Source organism: Borostomias antarcticus, assembly GCF_949987555.1.
Source record: "Borostomias antarcticus genome assembly, chromosome: 5".
Classification (NCBI taxonomy): Eukaryota; Metazoa; Chordata; class Actinopteri; order Stomiiformes; family Stomiidae; genus Borostomias; species Borostomias antarcticus.
In genome coordinates, this window is record NC_140238.1 from 8,940,281 (window position 1) to 8,961,341 (window position 21,061).

The 21,061-nt window shown below is 43.3% G+C and overlaps 1 protein-coding gene across 4 annotated transcripts; it reads right to left on the minus strand.

Moving 5' to 3' along the window:
• Positions 1-288: 288 nt before the first annotated feature.
• On the minus strand, positions 289-20,472 carry exoc3l4 (exocyst complex component 3-like 4). Of its 4 annotated transcripts, none has more exons than XM_084439187.1 (14): positions 20,361-20,472; positions 13,894-14,212; positions 13,211-13,336; positions 12,825-13,040; positions 11,887-12,514; positions 8,482-8,599; positions 7,651-7,776; positions 7,416-7,516; positions 6,840-6,938; positions 3,048-3,171; positions 2,375-2,497; positions 1,885-2,037; positions 1,437-1,555; positions 289-1,053 (listed from the first exon to the last, which is right to left on the minus strand). In XM_084439187.1, exons 2-14 carry the CDS (start codon positions 14,189-14,191, stop codon positions 849-851), a joined length of 2,436 nt encoding a protein of 811 aa, XP_084295313.1. In that variant the 5' UTR covers positions 14,192-14,212; positions 20,361-20,472; the 3' UTR covers positions 289-848. The 4 variants fall into 4 exon arrangements, with proteins under 4 accessions (XP_084295313.1, XP_084295312.1, XP_084295314.1 ...); XM_084439186.1 differs by having other exon boundaries at positions 1,437-1,558; XM_084439188.1 differs by lacking the exon at positions 289-1,053 and having other exon boundaries at positions 1,885-1,954.
• Between the last annotated feature and the right edge of the window lie 589 nt (positions 20,473-21,061).

A 21,061-nucleotide genomic window follows, 5' to 3' on the forward strand; every position in this document is an offset into this window, starting at 1 on the left:
TAGAACTGTCTATAGAACCAGTAGAATAACTCTCTGAAAAAAGATTCCACAGAACTTCCATATAGCACCATGTGGAGCTGAAACTGTTGAGATATGGAACCGATTTTCAGAGGGTTCTTTTATTGTTACAAATGGTATATCCCTCTGTTGTGTGCTTTGTTAGTGACATGTATTATTACATTGTGTATGCCAATAGGCAATGGATTGAAGCGTACGTGTTTTTGAAATTAGTCTTTGAATACAGTAGAAAGAAATTGTTAAAAGGAGCAAACTTTTCTCTAAGACATGAAGAAGTGGGATTAGGGGATTCTTTTCATAACATGTACAAAAGGGGTGCATGCAGTTTCACTTCATCTTTATTTGTACACTCCATTATTTGGTAATGGTTTATAATTACTATCCAAGACCAGGGTTGTAGTGGAGGGGAAACCCAAGTAAACTCAGTGTTCCCACCTCTTTAAAATGAGGCTGAGAGACACCTATGTTCTGATCAATTATATTAATCAATGAGGGCAGGCCCGGCGGAAGGCGATTGGCCGCCCTAGGCAAAATAACGACAGTGTGCCCCCGACAAGTTGTTGAGAGGGGGGGGGGGGGGTAGCAGAGATTTGTGTGCCCCTAGTGCCTCGGCGCCCTAGGCAATTGCCTTGTATGCCAAGTGCATGCGCCGGCCCTGAATGAGGGGATACAAAGTGAGTAAACTCAAGTCTGCATTCGACAGTGTTTACCTACCTCTGGATTTACCACTACACCCCTGTCCATGACTGAGCATATATACAGTAGTATAGAATAATCATATTAGCCATGGGATTCATTTACAATTATCATCTGTGTTCCAGAGTGTCAGATCAGCCGAAGGGGAGGCAGGAGATAGGCATGCCAGCCAGGCAGTCCGTGTTGACAGTGACCTGCATGTCCATGAAAAGGGCTCTGCTCTGATCTCTGGTGTTGTTCTGGTTCTTCTTAAGCTCTGTGAAGCGTTGCAGGATCACCTGTCTCTCCCTACCTCGCACCAGCCCCCTGAAGTACAACACCGCGGCCAGATGCTTCTTACTGCCATGGATGGGAGAGGAGAAAGCATGTCAAATGTTTAAACAACAACAATAACAAAAGCAATCAGATTTTTTTTTTTTTTTTTATCTAAAAAATTATTCTTGAATAATTTTACATGTTACAAAATAGTAAGCCAGGGACTCCCTCCATCCACCCTCACAAATAAAATACAGCTCTGTTGTCCCTGCCGCAGCCAGACCAACCCAATAATCTACTCCCCCCCACCCCCCCCCCCTCTCTCTCTATAAATCTTCAGGGGAAATAGGTCCTGATATCTATATATTTATGTAAACAATACTAAACCTACTCCCTGTGAGTTCTGTTCACTATTTGTGAACTTTCAATATACAAAGGGAGACTTCAGGACATAGCACTGGTGTTACCTGATGTCGGGGTAGTCTTTCACTAGAGGCTGGAGGTGGTTCTTAATGTCCTTCTTGTTTTTCTGTCCGATGATGTCACTCAGGTAATCTCCTAGTGGGTGTAGCCATTCATGCTCAGTCTGCTCCAAGAGAAAATTCAGTTGTGATGTTTTAAGTTTAACTGCTGTGCTTAGGGTTTGCAAATTCTGAGAATTTCCATTAATTCCCATACATTCCCATTAAATTCCATGGAAAGTTTGTGAATATTCCTTGGATTTTGCAACCCTAGCTGTGCCTCATACCAATGGCAGTATTATAGGTGCATTCAGACAATATTGAAATGTTACAAAGTGATCCTTTTTATGAGGTTATTCATAATTAACTGTTATGTAAAAAATACATTTTTAAGAATTATTCACATCACTAGCAGCAATGGAGACAAATGGTTAGGTAGAAGAGAGTGTGTTACCATATCCTGGAACACTTCCCTAAGGTCAGACCACTGTTTCCGTATCTTCTTGGCTGCTATCTCGTGCTTCCTGTTTTTACAGGAGTAGTTGTTTTTCATCAGCTGAGAAACAAACTCTTTCACCATGTGGTAGTGCAAGTTGCTTGCCAATGTCTGATACAAGGACAGACACATGAAGGGAAGTTATTGTGAGTTGGAAAAAGATTAACTTAAAGACTCAAGTCTCTAGAGATTGATTTTTGCTTTCCCTTTCACATGACTGACATCCACCGGATTACCTGAGAGACACCCATGCTCCCCTCTTCCTGCCATTAACCCGGGTGACTCTGTTTTCCACGAATGAAATCCGGGAAAAATACAGTACAATAGGCTACAATACTTTCCTGTACCCCCTAGCAGTTACCTTTGAGTCATGGGGAACAATGAGCATTTCCCTAATTGAGTTCTAAAACACACACACACACAGACACACACACACACACACACACACCTGCGCATATGGAGTTCTCATTTGAGCACATTGTTGGGATAGCTTCTCGGTCCGACTGTACAGCTTTTTGAAGTCCTCGTCTGTGGAGAGCCACTTCCTGGTCATCATCCTCCTCAGAAAAGGCTGGAAGAAACAATAACCACATATTAATCCACTCACATTTGACCAATTTACCAATCTGTGACACTGGACTCGTTTTAGTATCTGTCTTATTTTGAGGTGTTATTTGTATGTATTGTGCCATTCCATTCGTCATTTAAACTTAATTATAGCGCTCCTATCAGTCCCAAACCATTCAGTTAATTGTTTGTGGTTGTCTCAGGTGTGTCAATTGAGTGTCTTCTTTCTCCCAGCAATGTTTTAAAAAGCCTGGTATGCACAAGGCATGGCCCGCTATGTCACACAACCATTCACCCCTATCTTTAACATTGAAAGCGATAAGGACTGAGAATGTGAAGACATGCATGAAGAAAGCAGTGTTACATAAGCTGCACTGCAATTTTTGTAAGTCACTTTGGCATCAGCAAAAATACTGTAATGTAATGTAAAGCATTGGCTTCAAGCCTGCCACATCCAAGTAAATAGTATCAAATTATGTCTCTGCTGAGCCCTCGGCCCAGATGCATTGTGGAGCTAGGCAATGATCAGTTGTAATAAACCCTCTTTTGCCTACCCTGGTGTCATTCTTGAACTGGACCTCCAGATCCTTCAGAAGTCTTTGGACCAGGCCAATCACTTCTTTGCTGAGATGGTTCACCTCTGTGGGGCAGCTGTCCCTGTAGCCCTCCATGTGCTCCCTAGAGGAGGGCACAAAGTCAAGTCTGCTTGTTATGGGTTCTGAGAAAACATAGCATGTGCTGTACTTACTATAGGGGTGAAGCTACTGGAACACACCAATGATTTTAATATAAAGGAGAGAAATAGCATTACGATAGTGAAGCGCAGAGTATAATGTAAATGACTACATGCATTTAACATGTAGTCTTGATTCATATGACGTTATGGACTCTGTATGTAGACTTGAACCAAAGTAGTTAGCTAATCACAATAGTTGAAAGAGGTTTTTCAGTCTCTAGAAATCTAGCAATGTTTTGGCACACAACCCCAAGGCAGAATGGGATGAATACTTTCACACCAGTTGGGCCCCACTGGGGTAGTTCTCGTATGCTGCCTGGGTTCCCTGAAACCATGTGGTGTGCCTGTCAAGTCTTGACAAAAACACACTCCAGAATTGGCCCATACTGGCTTTAACTTCTGTGCGCATATGTGTGAACGTCAGTGGGCATGTCTGTGTAATGCTGCCTTTCGGTTTCTGCGGAAGTCAGAATTTGGAGCTGGGGAAAGTAAAGACAAGTGCTGTACTTACTATAGGGGTGAAGCTACTGGAACACACCAATGATTTTAATATAAAGGAGAGAAGTAGCATTACGATAGTGAAGCGCAGAGTATAATGTTGGGGATGTTATGGACTGTATGTAGTCTAGATGTGAACTAGAGTGGTTAGCTGATCACAATAGTATGAAAGACACTTTTCACTGGAGTCTATATAAATCAGAGAGAGAGAGAAAGAGAGAGAGAGATTACACATGGAAATGTTTTGGTACACAACCCCAAGTGAGAGAGGGATGAATTCTTTCTCAGACAGCTGGGACTAACTGGGGTAGTTCTCCTATGCTGGATAGCTTCTCAGAAACCACGTGGTGCATTACTCTTCCCTCCAGCTTGACCTAATTTTCCTGGAATTTACAGCATTGCTCTGTACATTCTGCAGAGCATTTAACAATTGCAATATCAGTGTAATGTCAGGGACGTTATGGACTCTGTATGTAGACTTGAACCAAAGTAGTTAGCTAATCACAATAGTATGAAGGAGATTTTTCACTGGAGTCTCTATAAATCTAGCAATGTTTTGGTACACAACCCCAAGGCAGAATGGGATGAATACTTTCACAGGCAGTTGGGCCCCACTGGGATAGTTCTCGTATGCTTCCTGGGTGCCCAGAAACCACATGGTATGCCTGTCAAGTCTTGGCAAAGACACACTCCAGAATTGGCCAACTTCTGTGCGCTTGTGTGTGAACGTCAGTGTGCATGTCTGTGCATGTATGTGTAATGCTGCCTTTTGGTTTCCTCAGAGGCAGCATTTCCGAAAATATCAGTGCCGGTCCATGTGTCCGGGAAAATTTCACTTTATTTTGACGTTTCGGCCTGTTGGCCTTCTTCAGAATCAGGCCAACAGGCCGAAATGTCAAAATAAAATAACTGCATATGGAGCCAGAATGTGCAACACTTTTTCTTCTTTCTTATGACCAGTTCTTCCAGTGATCAGCACCTCACAAGAATACCTTGGTATACGATACTCTTTTGTTATCTATAAGCTTAGGCTTTCATGATTCGCATGCCCTATAGCCTACATGTCTGGGACTGCACAAGCGCCACTGGACAGCCTTTCACTTCATTTTGTCACCTTTGCTACTTTGAATAACGGCTGTAGGCCGCAAGTCGCACTTAAATGAAAAAAGCATTCTGTCCCATTTTGGTTCACATAATTGGTCATAGTGTTCACCTATTCAACGATGTATGCCAAAAAAATTACAAAATTCTACTTTTGTTGTTATCTTATATCAAAGTATATAATTTCTTACTTCCTGGAAAACAGTAGGTCACGTGCAATGACGACAACAGGTACCTTAGATTTTAGGCCAATAATCTCACGACATCCACCCGTCAATCAACGCTATCCTTCTATCGAATCTGTCTAAAGTTCTTAAAACCCGTCCACTTGACAATGTTTCAATCAAATTCCTCTAAACGCATGTCCCACCCTCATAGCTTGTTTGCGTCGGAAATACGTCAAACTACGGAAGTTAGATGATCTCGAACGTCCGTTTCAGTGCGACTTTAAGATGTTTATGGCATGAATTGGATTTGAAGATGTAATTTGTCATTTTACATAGGCCTACTTTATCTTTTGATGTCTATTTGAACGGACTGCATCGATCAATGCCATGACTCCACATTACGCAAGTCTGTTTGTTTGGTACTAACGACAGTAGTGTGAGTTTTCTCTTTCCATGTTTTCCAGTTTTACCCTTTTCATCAATAAAACGTCATTTTTATAACCATGTCTCATTGACTGGGTAGGCATTTAGAGCTGCCGGTCAAATCATAGCCTACGTATTCTGACTCAGAGGATGAGGAGGACATAACTGTTTATTGAGAAACAATTAATAGGCAGGCTGGGCTATATAAAGAAATACCACAATGGATGTAGTCTAGATTCATACAGTATGACGTTATGGACTCTGTATGTAGACTTGAACCAAAGTAGTTAGCTAATCACAATAGTTGAAAGAGGTTTTTCAGTCTCTAGAAATCTAGCAATGTTTTGGCACACAACCCCAAGGCAGAACGGGATGAATACTTTCACACCAGTTGGGCCCCACTGGGGTAGTTCTCGTATGCTGCCTGGGTTCCCTGAAACCACGTGGTGTGCCTGTCAAGTCTTGACAAAAACACACTCCAGAATTGGCCCATACTGGCTTTAACTTATATGTTTAACTTAACACTACATATGTGTGAACATCAGTGTGCATGTCTGTGTAATGCTGCCTTTCGGCTTCTGCGGAAGTCAGAATTTGGAGCTGGGGAAAGTAAAGAAAAAGCTAGACAACATGGAGTTCCTGAGGTAACTAGAACGCAGCATTACAATACTGTAGCCTACTTGACTTGTTTTACAAATGTTAATTTCAACCAAGTCTAAACTGACCTTGTATGTAAAGCTTTCACAGCTAAGCATGTGAAAGATGTCATCCGTATCCTTTTCCTACCCCGATCCTACCCCTGACCCTGCCTCTATCTGGGCCCAGGCACATTTATGCACACACAGACATACACCAATGTTTGCCATGTCTCTCCTATGATGTTATTAGCCTCTCTTACTCTGAAAATGTAATTTAATGTTATTTATTGCTCTATAAATGTTCTTAGCCGGTAGACAAACATACTCCAGGAGCTTGCTCGATCGCCTCATTGAGAGGGGTCAGGGAAGAATTTTTACAGCTCACTTATCTGGCCCCCGGGTGATTACTGTTTTTTTGCTTCCCTCTGGAATATGTAGGGGTGGGATGTCTGCCCACCTCCCTTGCTCTCTGTAAAGTGCATTGTGTTGCCTCTGGGTATGAAATGCGCTATATAAATAAAGCTTTGATTGATTGATTGATTGATCTTTTACCGTTAATACAGTACACAATCACACTTTCTCTCTTTTAAAAGAGACAAAACCCTGAGAGGAAACCATCATTAGTGATTTAACTTCGACTTCCTGTTTCTGGAAAGTCCAGGACCTCCAACCCCCGACCCACCCAGCCGTCTAAATTGATCCAGCCACTGAACTGTTCCACTGAAGTGTAGTGATGTCAGAGATATGGGAATGAGAGTCAATCTGATGATTTCCCAGACTTACTTTAGAGCGGAGAAGCTGTTGACGTAGGTTATCTGATAATCAGCACACAGTGTGGCATCCCTCAGACTGATGCAGACTTTTTCAAACTCTGATTCAAATCTATGGGGAGAGATGAACATTTGAGTAGGAAAAGTTAATGTAGGACAGAAATGCCAGAATACCTTAATGTACATTACTACTAGAGACTGATGGCCACATAATTCAGCCAACCGTGTGAGTCACCATTAGATAGAAGAAGTAAGACTTTCATAATAATGAAACCAGCAGCATATGGTAGCTGAAAAACAAGATGCAATATCCTGTTTGTGTGTTTGGTGTTAGTTGTGTTCTGATAACAACAAATCAGATCATTCTTCAGCAGTAGGTACAGTACTGTAGCCCAGTTAGATGGTTGGTTAGAGCTCAGTTAGACAGTTGGTTAGAGCCTCTGGTTTGAGTCCGGGCCAGGTTAATAACAATGGCAAGGGATTTCTCATCAATAACTGCCTACTGTTGGGCCCTTGAGCCAGGCACTTAGCACCAGCCAATAATTGTAAGTCACTGGGTTACTTCCTGATTCTTCGTTGCTGTGCGTACCGTTTAGGAAAGTGTTTTAACTCCTCCAAGCAGGCGCACACTACTCTTCTCTCCAGCTGGACATCAATCTTCCTGGAGTGCACAGCATTGCTCTGCACTTTCTGCAGAGAATTTAACAGTTAACAATATCAGTTGAAAGGATAATGAGTGACATTAAGATTGGTCCACTACTGCCCCCTTGTGGTTAATGGTTTACATGGAAAAGGTCATTATGTATCAGTGAACAAAACAGTACCATCCAGATATCCATGTGAATGTCAGAAATTAGGTGTAAGTCATCGGCCTCTGGGGCCTTCCTCTCTTTCCACATGTCCTCGTATTCAAGTATCAGTATCCTATCCAGTGAAGCTTTCATGTCCTCCTAACAGAAAGACAAAAGGTCAAAGATGATCTGTGATGATACAGTGTAGATGATCTGTGGTGATACAGTGTACAGTACTGTAGATGATCTGTGGTGATATAGTGTAGATGATCTGTGACGATACAGTGTAGATGATGTGGTGATACAGTGTACAGTACTGTAGATGATCTGTGGTGATACAGTGTATATGATCTGCACCAAGTGAAGCAGATGACTCACAGCCTTTCATCTCTGTATGGGCTGACTTTGTTACAACGAGAATTGCCTCCTCAGGCCAAAACCCCATGTGATTTGAATATGAATTCCTGCAACCCTATACCCTAGTCTTGCGATACCAGACAATCAGAGATCTCCGCCTACCGAACGTCTGGAGGTATCTACATTCAAATTGTCGCTAGAACAGCCGGTAACAAGACTGCTTTGGATTGGTTCAAACCTGAAAAAACCTACGCCCTGAAGACTTTGGATTGATTCTGCAATGCAGTTTTTTTTTCCAACTCTCTTGGATTGGTTCTGTACTGCAGTTTTTTTTAACTCTTAAATTGTTTCCACGGATTGGTTCTGGATGAAAGTCCTCAGTGTCTAGTTGAGCGAAGCGTCATGACCTATGAGTCTCCCCTGGTCCGGCTGCTACCTTGGTTGAATAAAGACTAAGTAAAATAATAATGACCTCTCTGTACAGGGCAGTGCAGTCAAGTCCCTCACCTGTACTCTTTTGCAGTATTTGCCCTTGAGTTGGTCCAGGAAGTCATCCTCCAGACACAGGGCTGTGTTCTCAGCCTCCATCTCCGGAAGCAGCGAGGGGCTCCCCATAATCTTCTCACTGGTGGAGAGATGAAGAGTCAATCAGACACAATCAGACACATCATATACATTACAACTCTCATAAGATGTGTAATTAGGTGGGCTAGCTTGCAGAAGCTAGCCCAACTTGTGATATTCCCACAATTTTTCTTTCTTTCTTTCTTTCTTTCTTTCTTTCTTTCTTTCTTTCTTTCTTTCTTTCTTTCTTTCTTTCTTTCTTATTCTAGTTCTCCCCAGTTTTTGTCTCCTTAACTACTTCTTCATACTTTGTCTAGAAACTTCATTCAAACTTTAAAATGTTCATAATGTTTAGTTCTTTAACGGATCCATTCAGATTTTTTATAATTTTTATATATATATTTTTTTTAATTTAACTTTTAAAACTATTTTTTGTCCCATTGAAACTGCTTGAAACTGCTTTTGGAATTGAAACTGCTTGAAACTGCTTTTGGAATGTTCAGAAACTTTATGTTTTTAGAGTAGTGGCAGCAGTTGCTTTGAAAATATTCACACATTATGTAAACTGCTGGCACTCCTACAATTTTGACAGCTCACACACATATTATATATCAAAATGTTCACACAACTGTGCTGATTCGTACAATGTAAGTATCTAAGCTGTGTGACTTACCGTTTTTGAGGTATGACGATTTGTTTGGCAACTGCGCTCCCCATTGAAACATATGGTGCCGCACTAACTTTTGAGCTGCTAATTTTGCATTTTTACCCTTTTTCTAACTTGTCGCCATGCCTACAGTGTTTAAGCTATACGGACATATTATACATAGAAATGTTCTGCAAGTTCTCAGGATTCCTATGGTGTCAATTTATAAGCTATAACATTTATAGTGATAGAGCTGTCTGAAGTGGTGTCACGGAGTGTCAGTTGGGATTAGAGTGGTGGCAGCTGTTACTTTTTTTTGAATTTGTGTGCATGTGCAGCCTCTCTTAAAGGTACAGGCATCCTTTTATAACTAATGTGGTAGCACAGAACTCAGCCAAAGTGGAAGAGACACATGATCTTCACTGGTGGGGGCCGGTGGGTAGCCTGGAGAGGAGTACTACGTCCCTGACTGGCTATGACTGAAAGGGGCGGAGCCTCGTTACCACGCCACTATTCACGCCACAGAACCCACTTTTCAGCCCCTGAGTGGGCTAGAGACACACAGTCTTCAATGGTGGATGCATGTAAATTGCCCGGAGGTCACTGTACTGTCCCCGACTAGCTGTGACCTAAGGGGGCGGAGTCTAACCAGCACGCCACTATCCATGCCACAGGCCCCACAACTCAGCCCCTGAGTGGGCTAGAGACACACGGTCTTAACCGGTGGAGTCAGGTAGGGGGCCCGGAGAGGGGTACACTGTCCCCGACTGGCTCTGACCTGAGGGGGCGGAGTATCACCACCACGCCACTATCCACGCCACAGAACCCACTTTTCAGCCCCTGAGTGGGCTAGAGACACACAGTCTTCAATGGTGGATGCATGGAAATTGCCCGGAGGTCACTGTACTGTCCCCGACTAGCTGTGAACACAGCCCTTATGGGGCGGCTGTGGCTCAGTGGTAGAGCGGGTCGTCCAATGATCGAAGGGTCGGCGGTTTGAATTCCGCCTCCTCCTGTCCACATGTCGAAGTGTCCTTGGGCAAGACACTGAACCCCAAATTGCTCCCAATGAGCAGGTTAGCACCTTGCATGGCATCTGCCGCCATTGGTGTGTGAATGTGTGTGTGAATGGGTGAATGAGAGGCCATTGTAAAGCGCTTTGGATAAAAGCGCTATATAAGTGCAGTCCATTTACCATTTACCATCTGTGACCCAAAGGGGCGGAGCCTAACCAGCACGCCACTATCCACGCCACGGGCCCCACAACTCAGCCCCTGAGTGGGCTAGAGACACACGGTCTTCACCGGTGCAGTCAGGTAGGTGGCCCGGAGAGGGTTACACTGTCCCCGACTGGCTCTGACCTGAGGGGGTGGAGTCTCACCACCACGCTACTATCCACATCACGGGCCCCACAACTCAGCCCGAGTGGGCTAGAGACACATGGTCTTCACCGGTGCGGGTGGGCAGGTGGCCCGGAGAGGGGTACACTGTCCCCAACCAGCTCTGACCTGAGGGGGCGGAGTCTCGCCACCACGCCACTGTCAACACCACGGACCCCACAATTCAGCCGCTGAGTGGGCTAGAGACGCACGGTCTTCGCCGGTGGGTGCATGGAGATTGCCCAGTCCGTAGTAGTTCTAGCAGTAGCTGTTACATACAGCTGCAGCAGCTAGCCCACCTCACATTTTCTCCAGGAAATGTACTTCCTAGTGGCCATTGTAAAGTGCTTTGTTCGGTAAGGTCGAAAGGTGCTATATAATTGCAGTCAATTTGCCATGTTATCCTAAGATGTTTACAAACAAACATTTCATCATAATGGCTCCCTGTGTGTTCCTGAGTGTTGTGGATGTGTGCTTGTATGTATCTATATTGGAGTATTATTATACAGACATGTTCATTATACAGATAAGATTTGTACAGATGTATATATCACTTGTGCATATTGTATTTTTTTCTTGTAATTTTCTTGTAATTTAATTATATCTACCTATTATTTTAAAGCTCAATGAGATAACTTTTAATAGGTAAATATTCACCTTTACTTGCTATATTAGTTTATGAATTGGCCTTAGCAAGAGCCCAAAAATCCTTTTCGTGACATGAGACTGCTTGAGACCCTGTGAATTTATTATTTTAGAATTTTAATGTACTGACTAGTACACTGGCGGGAAATCTTGTGGTGGAAACAAGTTGCTTTTTACTTTTACAAGTTGTTTTGCGTGCCACAATATCAGGAAGACAACAAACACTGCCCCCCGCGAAACGAAACTACATGCACATAAAAGAAAGAAGACAGGTATTTACCTGCATTGAAGCCATCTTTCCAGCTACAAGTAGCTACAATCTTCCAATCCAGTCTGCTCCATGCGTTTATCATATTTTTTTCCCATAACTACAGTGAGTGAGTGGGGGACTGTGGGAAATGTGGTTCTTAAAACGCAGTGCCGATTTTATCACGACCAGAGGGGCCGCCAAAGTGCCGAGTTATCTCATGTAGCTTTAATTATATCTATTTCCCCACTGCTGCTGTACTTTTTCCACTGCCGAAACCCCAAAGTATTTATTAAAGTATCTTATCTATCTTACAAGTGTACTATACAAAACAATACTGATACTCATTCTATTAGCCCTTAATCGGCACCTATCAAGGCTAATATCTGACTACATATTTTCCCTCACAGCTGAATGGTGAGAAGGCCTACCTCTCATAGCGGTGGATGATCCAGTCCAGTAGGGCGTAGTAGTCCTTCAGGTTTGTGATCTGCTGCACGAGGTTCCCAAGGTGTTTGCCCACAGCGATGTGGTAACAGCTCACATACGTGCTGAAGACGCTGAAGCTGGGCGGGTATGAACCCTGGAGGTCCTTCCTCACGTTCTCCAGGTCCTCTACTATGGCCTTGCCCAGCAGACCTAGGTGCACGGCCAGCCAGGAGATATTCCGCTCCCGCCCGTCCAGGTGGACACTCTCTAGCTTGGCCTGTACCCCCTCGCCGACTGCCTCCCTCCAGGCTCCCCGCCAGCCCCCGGGCCCCATTATGCCACCAGGTTCCCCTCCCCTCTTCTCCTCCTCCTGGATAATACGGGCCACGTGCACCAGGAGCTCCTTGTTGCGGGATGGAAAGGCACTGGAGTTGCGCACTATGTCCTTCACCTTGTCCCGCATGGCGGCATACAGGAGTCTCAGGTCCTTCCCCATCTTGGCTAGCTCCAGAGGGGAGGCCTCCTCTGCGCACTGCTCCAGCTCCTGCTGGAACTCCAGGCGCAGGGACAGCAGGTTGAGGTGGGCCTCCTCCAGCACCTCCATCTTTATCAGCGTGTTGATCTGCATGACTGAGGAGGAGGAGGAGGAGGGGAAAGAGAGGAAGCCCCGTAAGCTTGTTGTTCTTCAGGCAAATATACGGAATGCTTTTTAGGCGCACACACGATACTGAAATCATAGATGATTACATCAGTAATACAATCTCTGTTGATCTACATTGTCAGACCAGGCAAATATAGACATGAACATGAGAGAGAGAGAGAGAGAGAGAGAGAGAGAGAGAGAAAGAGAGAGAGAGGGACTAAAATGGGTATCAAAGATTAAGAAGGAAAGATGGAGAGATTCGAAAATGAGATCCAGGCATATGAGAGGCGGCCTCACCAGACAGGGGTGTGGGGGGTATCTCTGGGAGGGTGTATGACTCTCTGACATCTACCCTCTCCTCCTCCTCCCTTTCATTCTGCTTGTCCACACTGGCCTCAGCGACAGATTTGAGCTGCTCCTGTTTGGCGTTTTTTTCTTTCTTACCAGGCCGGAAGCTCCGCCGGATGGATTCCCCCTTTTTCATAAGAGATTGTCCAAGGGTTATGGTGGGGTCTGTGGACAACCAGCACAAAATCAATGGAAAACGTGAGCTTGTTTAAGGTGATGATATAGTTTGCGCAGGTTTTGAACCTTTATACTTGCCCAAATTGTACTATGGTTTAGATTGTTCTCCCTGATTAATGCTGAACAAGTTGCGAAGTAGGTGGAAAAGCCCACTGTACCTGAGCGTGTTCTGGAGAGCAACATTTTCTGGGCTGGGGGGGGGGCTGGTGCGTCTTCCTCCTTCTTATGAAAGAGGCCACCGAGACTCTTCAGGGGGGAAGCCATAGGAGACCCAGCACTGAAACCTGAGCGAAAAAGAGAAAGAGAGAGAGAGAGAGAGAGAGAGAGACACTTTGGCGTTGCCCTGTATCAGTAATGTAATGTTCTAATGGGATTCCTTTTCACACAAACACACACGCAAACAAATACAAGTGTGGCTACAGGAATCACATTACCGCTGCACCTGCAAAACCTGTTGTAGTCATAATAATTGTACCACATGTTGCATATAACATTACTGTTATTCTAAACAGTGATTAAAGCATGCGTTTGTCCTGCAGAAATGTCTGACTGTAAGCTGTTGCTGTTCTCTACATTTACCACAAAAAATCTATCAAGATTGGAATGTTAGCAAGTAATGATGACAAACCACAAGGTCAGTTTGGTTCAGCCCCGCCCTCAAGTGAAAATAATAAGTACCTTGTAGTTCTCCGATATAGTCTGGAAAATTCTCTCTTTCATTCACGCTGCAATTCAGTGGCTTGAAGCTTCCTCATCCCATGACCTTGGGAAGTCACTTCCTGAACTCATGTCATAACATATTCAGGCTGAGGTGGGGGAAAAAAACTTAAAGAGGACTCACTCGGTGAAGGGGGTGGATGAAGCGCCGTCGGAGAGGTCATTTCAGGGTCAACATTGTGTCCTTCCATACCTGTCCCGGGTCTCTCCATTGCACCTTTGACCTTAGGTGTCCGAGGACTCTTCTCTCCTGCTCGTTTGAAACTCTCCCTGAATGATTTGAGCACCCCTGGTTTCTTCTCCTTCACAGGACCGTCAGGCTGGGAACTCCCTTTCGCCTGCTTGGCTGGCCTGAGGGACCGCCTGTCCTCCTCCAGGCAGGGAGCTTCCTTCATCTCTTCCGAATCACCCGTCTCTGCCATCCCGTCAACACTCAAACCTCCCTGGTAACACAGAATGCAAGTGATGAGACTAGAAAGTCCTCTGGAAAAATCAGTTGGCCAAGGAGGGGCTTGTGCATTGAATTGTTTTTGGTTTACTGTGGCATTAGTCAACAGAAACAGGGACAGGGGTTTTGTTTACTGACAACATGCCATCTAGACAGCCAGGGTGTGTTGTGGTGGACATTAACCCATCCTGATCCTGACAGAATATAACAGAATACACAGTAACTAGTATCAGATAAGGCAACAGTTGAAGACCACTGTTGATGACTTTCGTTGTCTTTTATTATTGTCTTTGATAAGCTCTGCGTTGTGTTTTGATTTCAATAAAAGACGGCCCCAATCTCACACAATACCACACAGTCCAGTGTCTCCTTTTCAGGTGTATTCCAAATGAATCTCTGCAACACGGGATTTGAGTCTCAAGCAAAAGCGGTTTATTCCAGAAGGTATAACATACAAAAGAACATGGCAATGTCTAATGCACAGATGACCTGTCTGGATGCTGGCTGAACCTAAATCAAAGCATTGGTCTCGTTGCAACGTTCTTATGTGGTTTGAGTGTCCCCCCTCCCTCGTCTCTTCTCCGATAAGACTGTCTCTCTGGTCTCTTCTGTGGCCTTGTTTTGACACGTTAACCTACGCCGCCTCGGCGCCCAGGCCTTTATCTCTAACCACAACAATGGTGTTTGGCACAGAGTGTACCAGCCCTGGAATGTCTTTATCTCATAAGTCTATGGAAGAGGGACACCGTTTCTTACCGAAAACTCAAGCCGACAGCCATACTCAGAGGTCAATCATCATAATTAGGAAATAGTTAACAGGATCATATTAAAAGGCATTTCTCTGAAAATCAACCATATTCAACACTGTAAACAGCTACTGTACAGATTGTGTCTATCAACATAAAAAACTGATTTCATACCGTTGTAGGAAATGTTACTGGTGCTGCACTGCTCCCTAATGAGAAGCATGTGATACCACATGAACTCTTTTTGATGTTACGTTATGAGGAAAATTACACTTAAAGATGAAACTCACTTCAATCAAAAAATCCTCTCTTTTCCTTTCCAGTGACTGGTGATACACCGTGGTGAAGTTGGTTTTAAGTTGAATATTCGACAGACATTCACTCCGGATCCACCAGCTTCTTCTTACTCAGTTTGCAGCTCACCGCAGAGCAGGCTTTCACTTAGGGACCATCAATAAATAAAAGTTTGAATGACACAAAACCATTGTCATTTTCAATACCATCATGCTAACTTGCTCATATTAGTGAAAATTATCATTGAAAAAGTTACTCAATTGGTCTCATGTAGCACACCTATTTTGATTGCAATTGAGTAATTAATTTACCGTATATGACATAAATGTTTAAATAGAAAATAATTGCATTTTTAAAAATAGCTTCCATATCATGTGATCCAGTGACTCCAAATCAATACCAATTGTATGCTGTGTTCCTTTTGTATTGGGAACATCTGGATTCCCGAGTTCAACTTCATAATCGTCATCAAATGAAATGTGTTTTCCGCCATTTTATTCGGGGTAAAAAATCAACCCTGACTTCATCAACGTCAATCAAGATGGCTACTCTGCACTTCAACAATAAGTGAAAGCTGTAATAAGCTGTTTATCCATGCTTTAGTCTTATTTGTGTCTCATTAAATCAGCCGTACACACAGTACTGTCCAGCTTCTATCAGTGGACAATGTTGCTACGGTGTTCATATACAAAATAGCATAGTTTGTTGTCATCAACTGGTAGAGCTAATAATGACAATAACTTGGCTAGACAGAGATTAGTTTTTTTGTGCGTTTTTTCGCCTTTTGTTTCTGGAACTCATTCCACTGGGATATGCTGTCACCCTGGGCGCCAAATCCGGAACTCTGATACAAAAGGAATGCAGCACAATTACCACACTGGAGAAATAGGACATAGCTCTTTAGGCTGCGTGCACACTATGGGTATTTTTAAAATGCGCTGCGTATTTCGGCAGCTTATTTTCCATTCAAAGCTATGGGAAAAGATCAACATGTGGGCGGATATTGAAATGCGCGGCGCATTTGCGCTGTGCGCTGGCCAGAGTGGATTCCTGAAGTTGAAAATAGTTCAACTTTTTGAGAAATCCGCTATGACGTGGAGCGTATTTTTATCAGACAACCAATCATGACGGAGGTGGGATAGCAGGCACGGAGGATATTGTGAACCCATAATCGAGTCCGACCAAGTCTCTCCTCCTCAGCCTCTAAATAGGCTACAGCCAGAGCAATCTTTCTACTTTTTGACATGACAGTAAAAGCCAAAAAGTTGCGAAGTGCAAGTAAATAATGTAACGGTTGGCTACAAGATAAAACGTAGGTACTGTATTGTACTGTACTGTAATGTATTGAACTTGGGTAGAGTCAAGACTTTTGTTATGGAAACGAAATACACTTCGCGAGAGCCGCATCTCTTTTTCAACACAAAATGGATAACTTGTAACTTGGGTAACTTATCCGCTACATAAAATATCTGCAGTGTGCACACAGCGTTATATTGGATTTTAGGGCTTCTTCTATTTTATATTAAGATTTTTATGTAAAATTCATTGTTTAACACATGTATGCATGTGTTACACAAGCATGCACCCTGTGTTACACAAGGGTTGCACCTAAGGATGCTGAGAAGATACGGCCAGGTTTATATACTATATCAGTCTACTGATCGGGTAACACCACCATACAAATACTCATATAAAATAGTATGAGTTTAGACTCATGAGTCAGCCTCTAAATGCTGCGCTCAACTAAAGACATGTATCCAGATTTGTTTGCTATAAGTGGGTGGACACAATTTAAGAGATTGAAAAAAGCCTGCATTGCACAACAAATCCAAAGTCTTTAGGGTGGTCCTTCCTAATGGGGTGGTGAATAACCAGATCAATCCACTCAACAACCAAGATGGCTGCAGATGATGTTGAATCCGCAATCACGAGCATATTAAACAAACTGAATGGTGTATTTTTTCTAAAAGAAGAACAAACAACTACACTTAAAGCTTTTGTTGACAAGAAAGATGTGTTTATATTGTACTTCCGGCTGGTTGTAAATCTAATTGTGTTCAGAGGCAATTTAATCTATGCCCATTGGTAATGCCCCTTGGGAAACGAAAAGGAACTGTGAGTTCTATTTCGTGGAGCTCCGCCCCACAGGGCAAGCTCCTATTGGCTTGAGAAGCCCTAGCCAGCTACATTGACTGAAGAAAAAAAACATACACAGACCTCTACCCAACTAGGTCCGGGGCACCACTGTATAAGTGGGCTGCACCTGCACGCACATCTGCTCCTAGAAACTTTCAGCTCGCAAGAAGACTGAGAAGTAAGAAGAAAGAGATGACTACACAGCGACTCAACGTAGAGCTGGCGGTGTCCCTCGGGGTGCCAGTGCTGCCTAGTCTACCTGAGAGATTCTGCGGTTGCGGTGCCCTCAACAGTGACGTGGGACATCCCAGGGCTGTACATTAACTTCTTTATCACATAGCACTGGTGCTACAGGGGTTGATAGTTCTGTAGCACAAAGCCAGAAAGTTGTAGCACAGGTATAAAATGTCCATTATCACCTCTACTGAACACAAGTTATGCAGTTCATCACTTAAAACCACCGTGAAAGGGATGTTACTGCACATATACAATATGAAATAATAACATAATAACACATAATAACATAATAATGTTTTCAGACAAGCATTTTAGTTTTTCCCGGCTTTTGATTTTGCGGTGTCTTCATGATTTGGGTTATCTTCTTTTTCATTAATAATTTCAACATCTTTTTCCTTTGCTCGTTTGTTTGGGTTTTTCTCTATGATCTGAACAAGGAACCAGTGTTTCCTGTGGAATTGATCTCTTGGTGTGGTGGTGCCAAGCTGAAGACAGCCAAAATAAGGAGGATTTATATACCAAAGCGGGGGTCTGGGCGTCCTCCCCCCAAAAAGTTTCAGAGACCTATAGGTTCCTGTATTCCTGTATGTATATGACTTTTAAAGAATGAAAATAACAAAATGGTGAGACATATAATTGAAAAGTATACTCAAACAGCATGTTTAGCCTACATTAAATATGCTTTCTTTAATTTTGAGTTATGGGGTGAGAATAATAGATAGAATGTTTTATTTAATAAAAAAAAAAAAAAAGTTTGATGCCCATTGATGCTTAACTGCAAACTCATTCCATCACTCTTTCTAATCTCTCATCCTGCCCTGTCCCCTTCCTTCTCCTCTCTCTTCTGCTCTCCTCACAACAACCTCTATCCTCTCCTCTCTCACCTGTCCCTCAACTCTGCTGGTCCTGTCTTCTACCACAATCACTGCCTTTTTTACATGGCTTACATAAATAATAGGCTAGATTAGCCTACGTTTAACTGATATTTCATTGCATTTGCTGTTGCTTTGACTGGCACTTTTAGGTGGCTGGAGAAACATTAACGCAAGCTAACGTCGTTAAACTTTTGGTTCAGCCAGCCAAAAAGACGGTCGCTCAATCAGTCAGTCAGTCAGGGCAGCGCCTCTGATTCGCATGTTGTACTTGCGCTTGTTGTTTTCTGCCACGAAACGGTTGTTTTCTTTATGAATCGCTAGTTGTGCTTACATAGAGCGAGGGCTTGTTGTGGTTTTTCACATGCCTCTGTAATATGATCTTTAGAAACGTCTTTAGAAACGAAATAGCTTCCCCACTTGCTCCAGCACGCATGCGCACAGCACGCAGACTTTTTTTCTCACATTTTTTGGTTTGATTCGATTTACTCCGAAATTAATAGAGATAGAGATTCCACATTTTATGACACACAACTTGCACATGTCCTTCACTATTATCAACTGTAATGTTCGTGCTAGGATATAAGAGTTTAACATAAATAGGGCGAGAACGGACCGAGCGCAATGCGACTTTTGTCCCTGTCGAGCGGGACAAAAGTCTCATAGGAGAGGGGCAAAAGTCGCACTGCTGCAAAGTGTGTCCTCTCTGGGGTTTTTTGGCATGTAATTCTCTTTACTTTCAACGAATGTATTATTAGACATAATATCATAATAATATATAGCCTTCAACGACCTCCTGAGCTGCCTGCCTGATGGTCTCAGGGCTAAAGAGACTAAGGCCGGATTCATAGTCGACGCAAACTACATAAGCGTAAGCAACGCTAGTTCGTTGCGTCCTTGCGTGTGTCATGCCGAAATGTGTCACTTGACGCAAGCAATAGTGCAATTCCTTGCGTTTCCACAAAACAAAACACAGAACGCAAGCTCTCGAGTCATGTTGGAGCTTGCGTTCACAACATAGCTTGTGTTGTTTACGTCGACTATGAATCAGGCCTAACTCTTGGCATGCTGTCAATGAAAGAAAATACATTGTAAATAAACATGGTTTTAGGCTATTGTGTTTATGTAGGCCTATAGGTTAAGTTATTTGTGTTCATAAGGTAGTCATTGTAAATGAAAGTTGCCTATATAATCCAATTGACTGGAACCAGGGGGTTTGACAAAAGTTACGAGGCAAAATAATATCGCTCCATGACACTCCACGAGTCCGACTGTGAGGAGGTCTACTACCACTGTGTAGCATAGAACCCGTGGCATCTTGGGTAGTTTTCTTTTAATCTTGATTCAATCCCGATTTGAACCGTTTTTTAAGGTGGACCGGATGATTCCAAACGGGTTCTGAGAAACGGGTTCTAACTTCAGCGTCGTGCTAAACCTCGGGTTGAAGTAGGGAAGAGGGAATGAGACAATACGACTTAAGGTCTATTTGAGGTCCCCGCGACAAAGCGGGAATGGGTCGGCGAGACGTTGAATATCCAACTTCAAACCAACTTCACCTTGGTCAGTGACCGACCGATAGCCTACTTCCGCCTTCATACCTGCGGATATGGGTGAATCAATTATCAATGCTCTGTGGTAAACTTTTTTCTTAGGAAAAGCGTCTCGTGTCTGGGCTAAACGCAACCACCTACGACAGCAACGTATCTCATATTTGGAACTCAACTAACTTTATTGTAGGAATTACAATCGATTGAAATGGCCTACAGTATAAAATCATGCTGCTTTGATAGTGTGTTTTCAACGAAAACCATACATTAAAAACGCCATCAAAAGATAAAAGTAGGCCTATTCAACTCACCGATGAATAGTTCGAAGGTGGATTCGACTTTGTCCATGAAGCCGAATCTGTTTCTTGTAGCCCAGAGGCTATTTCCTTGAAATTCCCTGTCTAGGGGAACTCTACCTGCGCGTTGTTGTAAGCTATCTGAGGAATGGGGGAAGGCGGGGGTTATAAGTTTAACAAGTTAATCATTGTTCGGTTTAAGACTGATCGTGTGGTATTCTAAATGACAACGTCAACAGAAAATAGGCTACTCCGGTTCTAGTCTGATGTTCATTTTCCATTTTCAATCTTGTACCAGTAGGGCTTCACAAAATCATACAATACCAGCAGCTTATATTGTCACTGGAGGGAGTATCTTGATACAGTTGACTTTTGCTCCTGTGTGTCTGGACTAGCTAGGTTTTCCTCCCACAGATGTGGACAGTTTTAATTATCACAGATGTGGACATGCCTGGACAGAAGATGACCCTATCCGGCCCAGATGTGTGGAGTTACCACCAGTTGTCTGTCCATAGGCATGAAATGTCACTGTGCTCTGTGTGTTTGTGCATGTGTGTGTGTGTGTGTTTGAATTGACCTGACCCAGGGTGACACACAGGATAGGGGACCATTGAATTAGAATAGTACACCCTCTATTATGTGAAGAAGACAGAGCAAGACATCATACAAAATAACAACTCAGTACCATGTCAGACACAATTCAAATTATGCTCTAA